We start from the raw sequence: 17,074 nt of genomic DNA on the forward strand, positions 1-17,074 counted from the left end.
GAACGTAAGCACACTTCGTGCCACAAATCTATGGTTATCAGTAGTGTTTTCTTCTGTCAATGATCTGTTGGTCAGATCAGTCATTCCTAGATTCCATTGGAATACAGGAGCTGGATACCCGTTGTTTGCGATGCAAGTGACTGAAGTGGGGATCCCGTCTGGTAGGCCTGTAATGTTGAGTATTTCTGGAGGGTCTGGTGGACCTTTAGAAGAAAAGAAAATATGGCAGTGACGAGTATGATGGTTTTCATCACCGTCTTATTTGTTAACTTTGATATAAAAAGTGCATTTGAATTAAAGTTGATGGCGTTTATCTATTTTTGTTATAATGATAATGCTAACATTTTCACAGCGTCTTATGCTAAAGAAGAGTTGTTGACATTTACATAATAAATATTAAATAACTTTAATAAACTCACCATAAACAACGATTCTCACTTGTTCATGTATCTGCCATTCCCCGGCAGGTGTCGAACATCGCAGAAATTTGAAGTGATCCCTTCTTTGTAGTGTTATTCGCAAACTACTCTCTCCATCACTTAATGTGTTGTCCATGCTGTTTAGCCTACTGGTAGATGTGATACCACCAGAAAGCGCTGTAGGTCCAAGATCCCAATAAAGTGCAACAAGAGGACGAGATCCAAAATACCGACAGGAAATAATTACTGGAACATTTTCAAAAACGATGAGAGTGTTCGTTCCAGTTTGGTTTGTTATGGTTCGCGAATATGTAATCTGTAACTCTCTTGGCAGGACTATGAAGCAAAATATTGGAAAGCTAAAACAGTATTTCCTTCATAAATCAATATTATAGCAGCACTGATAACAGTAGGAAAATAATTCCAGAAATGCAATGATTGATAAAGTGAGAATGCACTTATACCCGTCTTGTATCTAGAGTTACTTGTACAAAGAATAAAACATTTTTTCAGATTTATTACACATGTATATAAATTGCTCTCGATGTACTTGAGAATGCCGAAATGATGGGAGGGTTTGAATATACTTTGTGTGCCTTATTCCTAAGAAAAAATATTTGATTCTTGCTGTACGGACAATTTAGTGAATATGTTTTAGAAGCACATATGAAGATCTACAGGACTTCTCATTGGCTTATTCATTCTTATAAAACCCGTTATTTTGCTTGCCCATCTTAAAGGTGTATCAAGCCTTATGTCACGCCTGCGGACAAAGTCGGTTGTGAAAATAGGAATATGTTGGCTAGGATATACAGTATATTGCAATGTCTCCGAAGATGGGAAAGCCGGAAAACATTTCAAATATGATTACTTAAAATTATTGTTCAATCATCGTCACAAAATGTGTACAGCAAATGTAAGAATATGAATTGGTTTGGTTTCGAATAGAATTCTCTTTTTTTTCTGAAATAGTAGATAATTATGTAACGTCATAAAATGCAAATTAACGGAAACAATAACGATACCTTGAATGTAGAGACGAATGATAAGGAATAAAATGCTGTCAAAGTGAGGTGATGGAGTATCTTTAAATTTAATGAAACATAAAAATAAATACTACCTTGAATGAAAAGAGAGAAGGCTGACTGAAGTACATTTCGAAGTTCACGATGAAATGCCTGACAACGAAGTAATTTGTTATGATCATCTTTAGAAGGGGTGATGGTTGCTACCCTGTGAGATGCGTAGCTTTTTCCTTGAACATCATTGATCTGATCCATGACCTGGATACGTTCAATATCGTTGCTCCATTCAATAAGAGCCGGTGGGCGTGTCCCTTGTACTGTGCATGTGACGTTGAGCTGTTCGCTGACTGTCATCAAAACGGTTTGGTTGTCTTGATAATCGACTTGATTCAGACTATCAACGATGATGACCGCATTTGGTGGGACTAGAAATCAAGCATTTTGGGGGAGGGAAGCAACATTCATTGACTCTAATTTATATTAATCTATAAGAGAGTTTTACGTAATGGTTTCTTATAATTATCTCAAACTCTTTGCTTGAGAGTCACGTCTTACGTAGGGTTGCGATTGATCCGATCAACCACAACTATGGGCAGCCAAAAACGTCAACATCTAAAATACTAATATGTTCAAGATATTTTATAAATATGATGCATATTCATACATTCATCATTCTCTTGTATTCATTTCCTATGGATATTGTGAAAATATCCTTTGAAAAAAAATGTGGTATTCATGGATTCCATTTGAGATTGATTAGATCAATCGTAATTCTTTGTAAGACGGGGTCCTGGTTATTGTATAGGATAAATAAATTACAGTGTGCTTCTCCTGCTTGTCACGACAAACAAGGCTGGAACATGTTCCTTTTTCTCAATTATATGACTTGTGTTACAGGTTTGTTGCTTATTTCCCTCGCTTCCTTGCATTTATATCCTTCCCATGCCAAAAATTCCGTACCAACTTGAAAGTTGTAAGTTATAACATGTATAAAAACCGTTAGTCCCACTACAATAAAAAAAAAAAAACATTCTGACTTCCATTGACAAGATGTTAAGATATGGTTCAATTAAATTATTTGAATTTTCAATTTATTTTATTATTCATGATTATGGGCCCATGTTCTTTTTTGGAATTATTTAGAGTAGCAATTTATTTTAGAAGTAAAGGCGCCGAAGGAATTAAATCTACCAAGACCTTGCAAGTATAATCACAACCTGTGACTGATTCGTCATGAATATAGTTAATTTGAAGAGTTCAGGACGCATACTGTCTCAATATCGATATTTATCTACAACAGAGGATTGTTTGTAATCGGAAATTCAATGCTAGAAGTTAAACTTTCCATTTCACCATACACAACACTCCATTTTCTTACCTGCATTTAGTACTGTTAACGTCGTATTAGAAGAAAGGGCTGTCGTCAAAGTTAATACGATACAAGTATATTGTCCATTGTCAAACGTAGTCAAATTGATTATAGTAAGCGATGTGCTGTGGTCATCTACTGTGAACATGTACTTTGTTGGATTAAGCACACAACAGGTTGACATTGTTTCGTAGTGGTGTTGCAGTGTTCATACGCAACGAAAGTGTCCTCACGTTTCCATCTTACTCCGTTATCACCATGAAGGGACGAGAAGATACACATCATTGTTTCACCGATAACAGGCAGGTCAGTTTGACTCGCATGAATTCAATACTACTAGGCCTGTAGCAAAAGAATAACAATGGGAGAAGAGTGGTGACAAAATAGTGTTCCCCGTAACCACGAGCGGTCTGAAAGACTTTCCCTCAAAAGTATGATTTTAAGTACTTAGCATAGCAGAACTGACAAAAAAATGTTACAATGTAGGTTTCCTTATTCCATTTGTTTGGTTACTTATAATCTGAAAGCTCTATCTAATTCCTTATATTGTTCGAGTATTAAAAATTAATGGGCCCAAGTGTAAAGAAATAACGCATAAATATGGTATCAAATAATTTCACACCCTAATAATGACTATTTTTTCATGACATTTCCCCCTTAAATTGGGGACTTGAGAGGTGTTATTATTTTGTTTTTCTTTTAATAACACGGTATAGCAATATATTGTGGCGACGTTATTTCCGCTATATAGTACCTAAGTGATGACGTCACCACTAACTTTTTTTTAGCATTTCAGCGTTTTTTGCAGCATTTTGGTAGAGCATGATTAAAACCTCCCACAACCTAAATTTGGAGGGAATCGGTCTATGTGGGCCTTGGATATGGCATCATGACTATATAACTCGCCCAAGTGAAGTCAATGTATTTTTGGCCTGGTTCCTAACTCTTAGTTCAGGCCAATAATACATTGACTTCAATGGGGCTAATTATGTATTCATGAGTTCATATCTTGTGGCCCAATAGACCGATTCCCACCAAATTTGGGTTATCGGGGTTTTCCATCATGTACTACCAAAATATGGGATTAAAAATACCAATATGCAAACAGTAAAAATTTATGACGTCACACTAAGGTACTGTATATCAAAACACAAAAGGCTTTGTCAGAAAAAAACGAACCGGTAATTTAGTGAAAGTTTTTGCTATCATAGTCATAAATTGTATTCATGTGATGTACATCAATGAACAGATATGCGTCACAGCTTTCATCTATAAAGCCCACATCGATGTTCATAATGTACTTATGACTGAGAGAGAATAAAGGAGATTGGTGCTACCAAATTTCCATTCGCATGAGGAAATTGAGATTTGATCCATTTAGAAAACAAAGTTTTTAACTTGAAGTATTGAATTTTCTTCTTTCATTAGGGACCTTGTGCGTAAAATGTGATTGAAGAATAGTCGAAAAAAATTGAATAAAAACATGAATGAATGAATGAATGAACTTTATTGATCTTCCTTGAAAAAGTAACAAATAACAAGATACATGTACAATATTATATGCTAACGCATATGTCGAAAACGTTTAAAAGCAACAAATATCGATAATTAAAGGAAAGTAATGTAAAGACAAGGAAGACGAGGAGACCTTTGGAAGCCAGGCTTGTTATACGGTTCCTCAGTATTGAAACAATACATTATATGTTTAAAGCAAAACTTGATTCTAGCTAAACTGGTTGATAATACTAAAAAAAAAAGAAATAGGTTGTACTAGGGTTATACAAGGATACATATGTGGTTAAAAACTATTTACAGATGAATAATGGATATGTTGAAGGAAAAAAAAGTAGGTATAAAAAAAACAGATAGATAGATAGACAAATAGATAGATAGAATAACGGGGGGAGCACGAAGTTACAAGATAGAAAATGGCAAGAGATAAGAGATTTGTAACAAAAACTATAATTGAAATGACTACTAGTACTTAAAAACAGTAGTACATGTACATGTACCAGTTGGTCGAGACACTTTACAGAATTTATATTGCTAATCACATAGTTCTGCATGTATTTACAAGAAAAACAATTATACATCATAAATGTACTTATTCAAAAATGAAAGTTTCAATTTCCTTTTAAAAACAGAAATACTAACAGACCCGGTAATGTTGGAGTTCAACGAATTCCATAACTTTGGCCCTGTACAGATCAGTGTTTTCTGAGCAAATATTGTCCTTGCATGAGGAATACGCAGTGCAGTAGCATTTCTTGTTGGGTAATTATGAAATTGGTTGTTCCTATGAAATAAATATGCAAACGTCAATGGCAAATCACCTCTATGAAAATTATACATGAGTGACCCCAATTGCAGAAGATAAACATCTTCCAACTTCAAAACACGATGTTCATAAAACAGAGGAGAAGTGTGAGCTAGAAAGTCAGCATTACTAACCGCTCGTATAGCTCTCTTTTGGACCAGAAATAATTTATTCAGCTGTGTCTTAAGAGAGTTACCCCATGCAAGGATCCCATAATTTATGTAAGGAAGAATCAAAGTTGAATATAGAATTTTCAGAATATGTGTTGGGAGATACAATTTAAGCCTGTTTAGATCACCTACATTCTTTGACAACAGCTTACATAATATGTTGATATGAGTTTTCCACTTTAGATTCTCATCAATATGAAGACCCAGAAATTTAGTTGTAACCACTATGTCAATTAATACACCATTGAAAGAGATATCACCAGGCAGAGTTTTGATTGTGTTGCTAAATAACATGTAATTAGTCTTCTTGAGATTGAGGGACAATTTGTTTGCATGAATCCAGGTTGTTATTTTTTGCAACTCAATATTGACGGTATTCAGGAGATATTGAGGATCTTTATGGGAAAAAAAATATATTGGAATCATCTGCAAAGAGTAAAAAAGATAACAGTTTAGATGAATACTGGAAGTCATTAATGTACAATATAAACAAGAGGGGTCCTAAAAGTGATCCCTGAGGGACACCACATGTTACACTATGTAATTCCGAATCCACACCATTTAAAGAAACAAACTGTTTCCTCTCTGCCAAATAACTTCTGAACCAGTGAAGGGCTGTGCCTCTCATTCCATAATATTCCAGTTTACTCAACAGAATATTATGATCTACAGTATCAAATGCCTTAGAGTAGTCCAGAAAAATTCCAATCGTGTGGGTGTGGTTATCAAGGGCATTTGCAATTTTATTAACAAAATGCAAAACAGCATGGCTTGTGGTATGTTTTTCTCTGAAACCGAATTGGAATTGAGAGAACACATTACTCTCATTCAAAAACTTTACAGTTCGTACGTATACTAGCTTTTCTAAAAGCTTAGAAAAGGTTGTTAATAGAGAAATTGGACGATAATTTGTTAATAATTTTGCAATCCCTTTTTTAAATACAGGCACTACTTTAGCAATTTTCATCCTCAAAGGCACAGCCCCATTTAACAAAGACAGGTTAAAGATGTGTGCAAGAGGTTTCAATATGCCATCAACAACATCCTGAATTAAACCATTTCCAATACTATCACACCCTGGGCTTTTCCCTTTCTTTAAGGCACCTATTAAATCAAGAAGTTCCTTCTCTTTTATGGGCGAGAGGAAAATACTTTGCTTGTTTGGTGACTTAAGATAATGATGAAATTGTTGTTGAAAGTCCGGTATTTCCCTTGACAAATTAGGGCCAATATTACAAAAATAAGTATTAAATTTATCCACAATTATCTTTCGATCATTGATCAAGTTGCCATCAACCTCCAACTCATTTATATTTGATACTTTTTGCTTTCCTTTGAATAAGCTATTAATGACCTTTCATGTTGCCTTAATGTCATTACACGCAACCTTCAATTGATTAGCATAATATTCTCGTTTAGCAGTGCGCAAAAGTGAAGTGAGGATATTTCTATAACTGGAATATTTTCTTCGTGAATTTTCACATTTACTCACTTTATATTTGTGAAAAAGTCAATTTTTCTTATTAATTGATCTCAGTAAAGAATGCGTAATCCATGGCATTTTAGGCAATTTCTTATGACTAGGACGGTCCACAGATCGAAATGGGACATTATCATTATACAATAGCATGAATTTATCAAAAAAAGTATTAAATGAACTATCTACATCATGATCTGAGAGGACATCATCCCATGTAGTTGCCATTAAAGCATTCTTAAACTTGGCAATGTTTTCAGGGCTATTTACCCGAGACCGTTTATTTGTAGTATCAATAAATGGACGCCTGAGCAAAGCCATTCTGCAATATACAGGAAAATGATCTGAAAGATCGGAAATGACTATACCAGATTCTGGTAAAGGATGAACATTGCAGAAAATGTTATCGATAAGGGTAGCAGACGTGTTTGTTATTCTTGTTGGTTTAGTAATCAGTGGAACAAAAGAAGATGAAATAAACATATTCACAATTTCACTAGCCTTATCATCTGAATCGCAGTTAAGCAAATTGATATTAAAATCACCCATTAAAAACACACATTTATTGTTCAGTAAATTGTTAGTAATTATTGGCTGCATCTGTTCGGAAAATGACTTCAGATTACTATGAGGAGGCCTATAAATAACTCCTAGAATAACATTTTTCCTGCCTGGAAGTAATAGCTCAACAAATAAAGTTTCTAAATTCTCATTCATAATAGTGATATCTGGACAAAAGTTAAAATCAAATCTGGATGGGACATAGACAGCCAAACCACCACCTCTTTTCTTATCCCTGTTATTAGTAACTAAACTAAAACCAGGAATATTATACAGACTTGTGAGTGTGTCTACGTATGCTTGATTTCTACGTATTCAACGGATTGATTGACTGGCCGATTTCTCAAATGATATGAACATCAACTTCTGCAGTTTGTAATATCTTTGTCAGGTGACAAAATGTGTGCGAATTGGGACTATATTCAAACTATATTAAAAACGAAATATAATTTTACATAATCATTATCCACAATTCTACCTTCTCAAAAGACGATAAAAGCGAGCCATAGTAGAATATGATTCCCAATTGAAGTTTGTAACATAAATCGAACTGGTTCTTAAGTGATGACGGCAAATATCCAATCCAAAATCTGATTATGCAAAGGTACTGGCGAGTTCATTTCTCTTATCCCAATGAAGAATACTGTATATTGTGGATAGTACTTTCAGAATCAAGAAACTTATAATTTAGGAAAAAATCGCTTTGAGCAGAATTGCGTATTTTTTTCAAGAGGTTTCGACACTTACATGTTTTAGTTTCTATAAGAAAAATATTATATGGCTTAACAAGCACACCGGTCGAATACGAATACACGCAGGCCCACACAATTAAACACACTTACACTTCATGACTGCGGGGACGATAATACCCCCTCTAAAAAGTGGGTGAATTATACTTTTTACTGAATAAGTAGATAAACTGATAAAAAATTAAACAAACGAACTAAATGAAAATAAATTGACTAAAATACTTTTTAACAAATATGAATGTGCTCTAAACTTTTGTCCCAAAATCTGATAATAAATAATAATAAGAAAAACATATTATCATCTCCGAAATCAATCTTCGAACATCTAAAAAGGTCTACCACCCCACACATGCATACCCACCTGTCACTCAAAATACAGTTCTAGGTAGGAATATCGACGTAACCAGCCTAAAAGACAGACACCTTTTTATTTATCTTTGAAATTGTTATGGCTATCTTTGCAGTGCATGTCCATTATTTCTAACAGAAAAACACGATATCAACTAAGCACTTGAAGACAAAATTATTGAAAATAATGTTTCATTTTAATCAACGGTACATGTTCCAAGGTTTACACTTCTTCTCCAGTCTAATATCATAAACACAGTCACTGGTATTTATACATTTTGGAAATCAGAAAAAAAAATGTATAGTGGTTACAAACGGACTTCGAACTAAACATCGATGAAGGGCTTTGTATAAAATGGAGAAAGCAGCAACTCAACCAACATATGTAAAATTACATAGGATTAAATATATTTAACCCCACCCTGTACCTGAGTAATATCTTATCCTATATCGATTTTATATTTTTTGTGTTATACATTCATATATTTTGTATATGTTTAACTTAGCATTTGATTGTAATTCGTAATTATTTGTATAAACTTACCCATTTGTATTATTACCTGGTAAGAATTATGATAACTGTGTATTATGTGTTATTTAGATTAAGGTGTGTTTTACTTTGTTTATTTTATTAATGGCACGGCTCCAATGCAAATCAGACTCTGTATCTGTTTGGGTTTCTTTACCATGTGAAAATGAAATGTATCTATCTATATATATATTTATATGTCTGGCTACCCCTAGTGACTTACTACCGACATTGCTATACTGTTAATCATTCTTTAAATTAATTTCACCCTAATCCATATCTTATAACCACATTCTTCAAAGTTGCTGTCCTACAAGTATAAATACCAATGAATATGTTTATGATTTAGGGCTGAAGATGAGGTGAAACCGTGAAACATGTTCCGTTTACTTACGTGTTACATAATATACCGCATCCCATATCATGAATCACTATCCAGCGCCCAGTAACACAAAGATCAGCGATTAATCGATAATTTTCAATAAGAATTATGATTACACTGGTTCCTAGTCAGTCTACTGAGCCAAAAATAAATAAATAAACAACCACGATAGCACGATAATTGTCATTAATATCCGATGGAAAATGATAAATTCATGACATTTTGAAGTATTGCCTAACTTCAAAAACAGTCAAAATGCACCAATGAGGAGACTGATGACGTCACCGATTTTTTTGTTATATGACGTATAAAATATTAAAATTTCTCCTCATTATCATTTGTGAAACATTGTTTTCCTCCTCCCCGAACATATTATATTTCATTGTTCTAACAATTTTAGGGTTCAGTCAAGTTGGTCCTTTTTGTTGAATTTGTGGAAACTGAAATATAGTATGATTAAAACAATAATAAAACCAAGGATATAGTAAGGGACATCATCGACTCTGGCATTTGCCTGTCACCGAGTTATGCATAAAACTGTCTTGTGAAAAATAAGCGAAACCTTAAAATATCCTAACTTTCTTAGTTTACATTCAACCTTTATGAAATTTGCAGCGTAATGCTTGTTTGATTTTCTCCATTGATTCAAGTCAGTATTTTTTCTGAGCTGGACTTGACCTTTAAACCATAGCGTCATTATAATTTGTTTTTGTCTCTTAAGCCCCTTTCACAATTGACGTACGACCTGTTTACGACCACCTGCAACAGTTTTTTCTTGTTGTTGCACGATCGATCCCTTGGTGTCTTGCGAGCACTCGCAGTCGTTGTAGACGATCGCACAAACTCGAGGTGGTCGGAGGTGATCGTGACTGGTCGCATCTGAACTTTGAACATGTTCAAAATCCAAACGCGATCAAATACGATTGATTCACTCGCAACAGGTCGTACCATCGGTCGGGTGATCATCGTGTGAGTGTTGTTCAACGTTGTACGACTTGGTGCGAGAGGTGGCACAACAAAGTATAGTCGCATTTAGTCGACTGGAGGTCGTACAACACTTGCACATGTGCTGGAGACCTACAGAGACCAGTCTTGCGACTGGGTGCGATAATATGAGACTGTTGCAAGACCAATCGAAATTACGGCTTACTACATTCCACTACCGTTGCATTCGCATGTATGCGACCGTTCAGCCCCTTTCACAATTGACGTCCGACCAGTTTACGACCGCCTGCAACAGTTTTTTCTTGTTGTTGCACGATCGATCTCTTGGTGTCTTGCGAGCACTCGCAGTCGTTGTAGACGGTCGCACGAACTCGAGGTGGTCGTGACTGGTCACATCTGAACTTTGAACATGTTCAAAATCCGAACGCGATCAAATACGATCGATTCACTCGCATCAGGCCGTACCTGGGGTCGTACCATCGGTCGGGCGATCATCGTGCGAGTGTTGTTCAACGTTGTACGACTTGGTGCGAGAGGTGGCACATCTAAGTAGTCGCATTTACTTGACTGGAGGTCGTGCAACACTTGCACATGTGCAAGCGACCTACATGTACAGAGACCTGTCTTGCGACTGGTTGCGATAATAATATGAGCCATAAGACTGTTGCAAGACCGATCGCAACGGCTTACAACATTGCACTACCGTTTCATTCGCATGTATGCGACCGTTCCACTCGCAATCCCTCGTGCAACACTCGCATGTGATCGCACGAGCACAATAAGAGCATATGCGACTTACTCGTGCAACGGGGTTTACTGGTTGTTTTTGTTGTACGACAGCTGTTGCAACTGTGAAAGCCTCTGTGCGATCTTATGAGATGACTAGCGATTGATGCCTGTTGCAGCCTGTCGCACGACCAAAAGGTCGCAAATGGTCGTACGTCAATTGTGAAAGGGGCTTTACGAACGCTACGATATGCCCTTCGATCGTAACTGATCCCGACAATTTTCCCACTGTCGTGCGATCTTTTACGAAAGCTACGATTGGCCTTTCGTAAGTGATCGCGAACATTTTTGAACCATTCAAAAAATTTCTACAATCAATACGATTGTCACGACTGATCTTATATGATCTGATACGATCACCACGATTACTTACACGATCAAGTACGCTATTTGAATCGTTGTGCAAATCGTGCCAGTGGGAACCAGGTATCAGCATTACGATTTCCATGACTGATCTGATACGATCTACTAAGATGTGATACGGTCACTACTACGTGTACGACCCCGTTTCAATCGTGGCGCGAATCGTTGGAGTGAGAACTTTGTATAAGCTTGCCGTAATTAGTATCAAGGCTCAGCAGCCAATCACAATTAAGGTTTGCATGATAGTTACAATGACCGTGAAGTTACCTTATTTGTAAATAAATGTGAAAAGGAGTCAGGAGATGTATCCAGGTTGGCAAGCAACGAAGAGAGCCGAAGATGTCGTCTGCATTTGTTGGATGACCAGCAGAGAAGGTAGATCTGGTGTAGCTTTGAAAAAGCCGAGGAAAAAAAGCAAAAAATATATAATTACCTCAATACCTGAATGCTATTCTTTTGTGATTGTTGCTATTTGTATAAGTTTATTTTTTTGGTTTACATGTATACTTGCTATATAATTTCTTAAAAATTAAAAATGACGAAATATCACCAACTGTTGTTGTTGTTTCTGGTTTATACTGCGCATATCTTTAATCTGTAAATATTGTTGCCATTGACACGACTGATATTAGTCTTTGAAAGCAGGCGTGATTCATTTTCAAATGTATAGACGAACGCGAAGCACATTTGAACTTACTGACAATGGAAGTGTTGAAGACCGCAATGCCCTCACCGTATCTTGAATTGGCAGTGCAGCGGTAAATACATGGATATTCAGGACGAGGGACTTGAATTGCAAGTTCTGATGAGGTAATGGTTTCTCGTTCTGATGAATTTTCAGGAAGGGAGATGCTAACAGTGTCGTTTGAAATCAGGGTTTCGTTACAGAGCCATTCAAAATAAATGACGGGAGGATTTGCATCAGCTCTACATTTTAAAACGAATCTAGCATATCCGCTTGGTTCTATCGTTGGAAGTCTTCGAAAAGTATTAGACACAATGGGATGATCTAAAAGGAAAATAAACGATGACACTTGGAAATTAATTAGAACTGATATAAAGACAGGGTGATGAAAAAGTTTAGACTGGGGTTAAAGAGCGAATTCATTTACAAAGGTTACTTGGAACAGCACTTATTAATTGTCACTGACCCTTAGTAAGGGAGCTAAGCTGTTGGCTCAGTTAATAGTGCCTGCCGGGCCAACGTTCAAGTGGGCATAATGAAATTTCTGAGGATCTGTTGCGAACAATGAAAAAGGTATTTTCATGTAAAGAATAATCCGACACATGTCAACAGCATGTCCATCATGTCGTAGTCTCTACTATTATAAAACTTATATTGCACTTACACGATATGGTCAAAATCGTACTGTCGTTCACTAAACGAGGAGAGGGTATGTCAGGTTGAACTGCCACGCAGATAAGACACTTCCCATGATCGGTTCTGTTGGGTTTAAAGAAAAGTGTGCTCTCAGCATCATACAGATCAGCTGTGTTTTTACTTATCCGCAGGGAGGAGTTGTCAGTCACGTTCGTTGATCCTAAGTACCAGTGAATGAGGGGGGCCGGGTTTCCATTAAGACCTCTGCATGTGACGTTGGTCTCTTCTCCTTCAAAGATATCATCATCTGGGAAAGTTATTGTGATATCATCTGGTGGTCCTTCAAAGAAACATAAAATCTACGATTATCATAGTTAAAGTGAAACTGAAATATTAGATATGGCATAAAGTGGAACTCGCCAAAAGTAACTCGATCACATTTGTATTATCAGTTGACGTCAAATCAGCAATAACGAGACGTCAAGTCACTTATTCAAATTGAACCCTACAAATTACCCCTTAAAAAACACCAGCAGGTTAGTTGCAATTCCGTCCATTTTGTAGTTACAATAGATAATTCCTACTCAGTAAGCATGATAATTTATCATATAGCTTCTACAAGCAGAAAAAAAAAATCGTTTCTCGATAAAGCGTTTAAGAAATAAAAACTCACCAAGAACAACCAGTCTAACCTGCCAGAACTAAGTCGCCTTCTATAGATGAGTAGCATACGATGTGCATTCCATGGTTCTTTTTATCAGGGTGTATGGTTATGGTACTTTCAGTGTCAAACAAAGTTCCGTCTAAAACACTGCGAGTCGTTGAAAGGTTTGCGGGAATTTGAGTACCATCACCATCGCCAAATAACCAAAATGTTAGTTCAGTCGCTGGGAATGATCCGATACTTTTGCATGTGATTGAAGTCAGTGAATCTTCTTGTACGTTAAGTACGGTTGAATGGGACTGGTTTCCTCCAGTTCGAAAGAGCAGCACATCCCTTGGCAGAACTTAAAAAAATAAGAAAAGAAAAATAAAATAGTAAAAAACAAAAATAAATTTAAATGGATGAAAAGGGTAAACTATTATTCCATGCGCTAACGAATGCCAATTCACTACATGGAAAGGTGTTTTCTTTGGATAAATCTCTCTTAACTAACTGATATCCCATATGCAATATAGAGAGCAGTATTTTTTTTTGGAAATACATACCCTCAACATTGAGATGAACTGAGCATAGACGTTCATTTTGTAGTTCTGGGTGTGACGTGATGCAGCTAAGAATCTTCCCGTGGTCTTTCCTGGAGGGTGTGATTGTCATGGCTTTCTGGGAGATGTAAGATCCGTCTTGAATAACGTTAGACTGATCCTGGTGAACAACAGCCACATCATCAGGTATACGCCATTCCAGTAGTGCAGGAGGCATTGCTCCATATGCTTCACATGTGATGTTGTGTTGATCTCCAGCTATTACAGTCACTGAAAGGTTATTAAAGCAGTAGCGAATCCCCGTGTCATCAATAATAACGATCACATTTGGTGGATCTGGTGATAGAAGTAATGAATACACTGATTTTTTTATTGAATGCCTTTGTACTTTTAATTTTAATAATGTAAGAATAAAATCTTTTAGTTAGATTTTTTTTCATAATAACACAGGCCCTACGTAGAGCCAAACAACGTTCTACGTTCTCAAAACATAATGGTTTACAAGGATTAAACATTGTAGTGGTATATATCAGCCACCCTTAAGTTTACAAGCGAATGACATTTACAGCTACTTGGATATTGTTTTTAATTTTCATTTTAATGCTGAACCTGGCTAGAATAGAATCTTTCAGTTAAAAATCGCTATAACGCACATGTATACCTAACGTAGACCCACACCATGTTTGACCAGCTCAAAACATTATGCTTTACTAGGGTTGAGCATTTTAGTGGTGGTCGGTTTTATATATACATATATATATATATATATATATATATATATATATATACATACATATTTATATCAGCCACCGTTCGATAGCAACTGTTAAGTTTACAAAGGGATTGCATTTACGGCTCATTTGGATACTTTGTCATTTCTATTTTTCTGTTGTACCTCGTTAGGATATATATATTTTTTTTTATAAGGTAGGCCTAACGTAGAACCAATTCATGCTTAACAAAACATAATGCTTCACAAGGATTGCACATTTTAATGGGGTCGTTTATGATACATGTATATGAGCCACCCTACGATATCAATTTAAGTTTGGAAACAAATTGATACTTTGTAAAATGTTGTCAGGTTATATTATATTTAGTTTCGCTAGATAAATATATTATAAAGTATGGTTTTCATGTCAATTCGAATGGATAGCTCCGCATTTTTGTCTCAAAATCTATTGCTCATGCCGCTATCCGTTATCATTTCGGGTGAGATTTTTTACTTGTTAGATATTCCATGAAAACATCTGCTAATAAGCAGATAGGTAAAGAAAAAAGTCTGTCAAACGTAATATAAGACAATACAATTGCATAAATCAGCTTTCAATACTTCTTTTTGCGGCGATCAATGTAAAGGCGACCAGTTTGAAAGAAAATACTAGTATTTTGTCCGTAATGGTAATAATGAGGGTTTTCCGTGTAGTTTATTTACTTTAATAGAACAATATTGTATGGTTTTGCTGTTTGTTTCTAGGGAAAATAAATACTATACTATACTTTATCAAGGGCCTCTTTTAGCAATATGATAGTATCAATATGGACCATATACATACAAAAAATATACAAAATGAATAAAAATAAGTTTATATACTGCCATTTTTGTTAATTAATATATTTTAATGATAATCATAAAGAGTGTCCGAGCCAAAATTTATGAACTTTTGGAGCTATATTAAAAAATTTACCGCGAAATTGGGATTTTATGCATTAATCAGTATTATTAGTTAGTTAAAAATATATTTAAATAATTGGTAAAACTGAATACAAACAAGCTTAAATACTGGTAGTCATATTTCAAGTGTGACAGGCAGCACATCAACAAATTCGTATTGCTCACATAATCCTTTTACTTTTTAGCATCTTAATTCGCTACGATAAACTTACCTCCATAATGCAAATATAATAAAAACTTACTGCTTTGTGAGATGATTACGCCCAGGGATAAAATAAAAGTTGCTTGAATCGAGATGGCCATCGCCGTCCAGTAATTAAACATATAAAAATGCCATGAAGTCGTATACTCACTTCAAACTGTGGTCAATCATGAATGCATGTAGACTATGGAAAATGATCTAATAAGACATACACCATTTCGAAAAGCCACCAATGGCACTTTGTTGTATTATGTCCTTCTTTGATACAAGGATTCGGTTTCACACACTTCAAACATCCATCAACATGACAGGTAGGCCTAATGTGATCATGTTAATGTTTTGAATCTATTTTATGGATAAAGTGGGCGCTCTTTCAGCAGAAAATGTGATTAACGTAAGGGTGGAAAAGTATTATAAGCATATTGAAACTTTCGATGTAATTGCACAACTTATGTATACTAGAATTCCAACAAATCTTTTTTTTTGCCATCATGGTTTTTGAAATAATATTTTAATGTTCAAACAATGATTTAAGACTGCAAAATGCATTTTTCAAAACGAAGTGGGAATGAAACTTCATAGCCCTAAGTTTATTTCACGCCATGCCACATTGATTTAGCCAATACTGGTGCAGTAGATATCGGATCGCTCAAAGTAACAAAATGAGTCATCAACCATATAGTTTTGGCGTTCCCCATATATTTCGGGGGGAACCAAACAAAAATTGTAAAAGATTTTGAAGTTTGGAATAGTACCCTTTTTCGCATTCATGGTATTATTTTTCTTTCATTATTTATCTTTTCATTATTATTAACGGGCAGTCATTTTTTGTTCAGTTCAAGTCAATTCATTCTAAATGGGCAGCCCGATACCTTTAGCTCACAAACACACGTACCCTAGCGCGCATTCACACACACACCCCCCCCCCCCACACACACACACAAGAGACACTCTGTACGTCAGTGGTCGCTTGGATACATAGCAATATTATACAGATATTGACTGATGGGGTTTGTAATATAAACATTCTTTAGACCGCCGGATTTATATTTTCCCGAAGTGCGCAGCGCTGAGGGAAAATATGATCACGAGGGAAAATATTATTTTATTAGGCGGTTCAAATATTTTTTTTTACACACCCCATCAGTCAATATCTGATAGCCTTGAATGATGAAGATAGATCTAACGTTAAATCTAAGCTAAAAAAAAGTTAGGTCTACGATGCGTCCA

At 35.7% G+C, this 17,074-nt stretch overlaps 1 protein-coding gene across 1 annotated transcript; it reads right to left on the bottom strand.

Moving 5' to 3' along the window:
* Positions 1–565: 565 nt before the first annotated feature.
* On the bottom strand, positions 566–3,135 carry LOC129267185 (uncharacterized). Its single transcript, XM_064103281.1, has 4 exons — positions 2,823–3,135; positions 1,540–1,869; positions 650–755; positions 566–596 (listed from the first exon to the last, which is right to left on the bottom strand). The coding sequence occupies exons 1-4, from the start codon at positions 2,995–2,997 to the stop codon at positions 566–568; spliced, it is 642 nt and encodes a 213-aa protein (XP_063959351.1). The 5' UTR covers positions 2,998–3,135.
* Positions 3,136–17,074: the final 13,939 nt, after the last annotated feature.

The sequence above is a fragment of the Lytechinus pictus genome, chromosome 8 (assembly GCF_037042905.1).
Source record: "Lytechinus pictus isolate F3 Inbred chromosome 8, Lp3.0, whole genome shotgun sequence".
Lineage (NCBI taxonomy): Eukaryota > Metazoa > Echinodermata > Echinoidea > Temnopleuroida > Toxopneustidae > Lytechinus > Lytechinus pictus.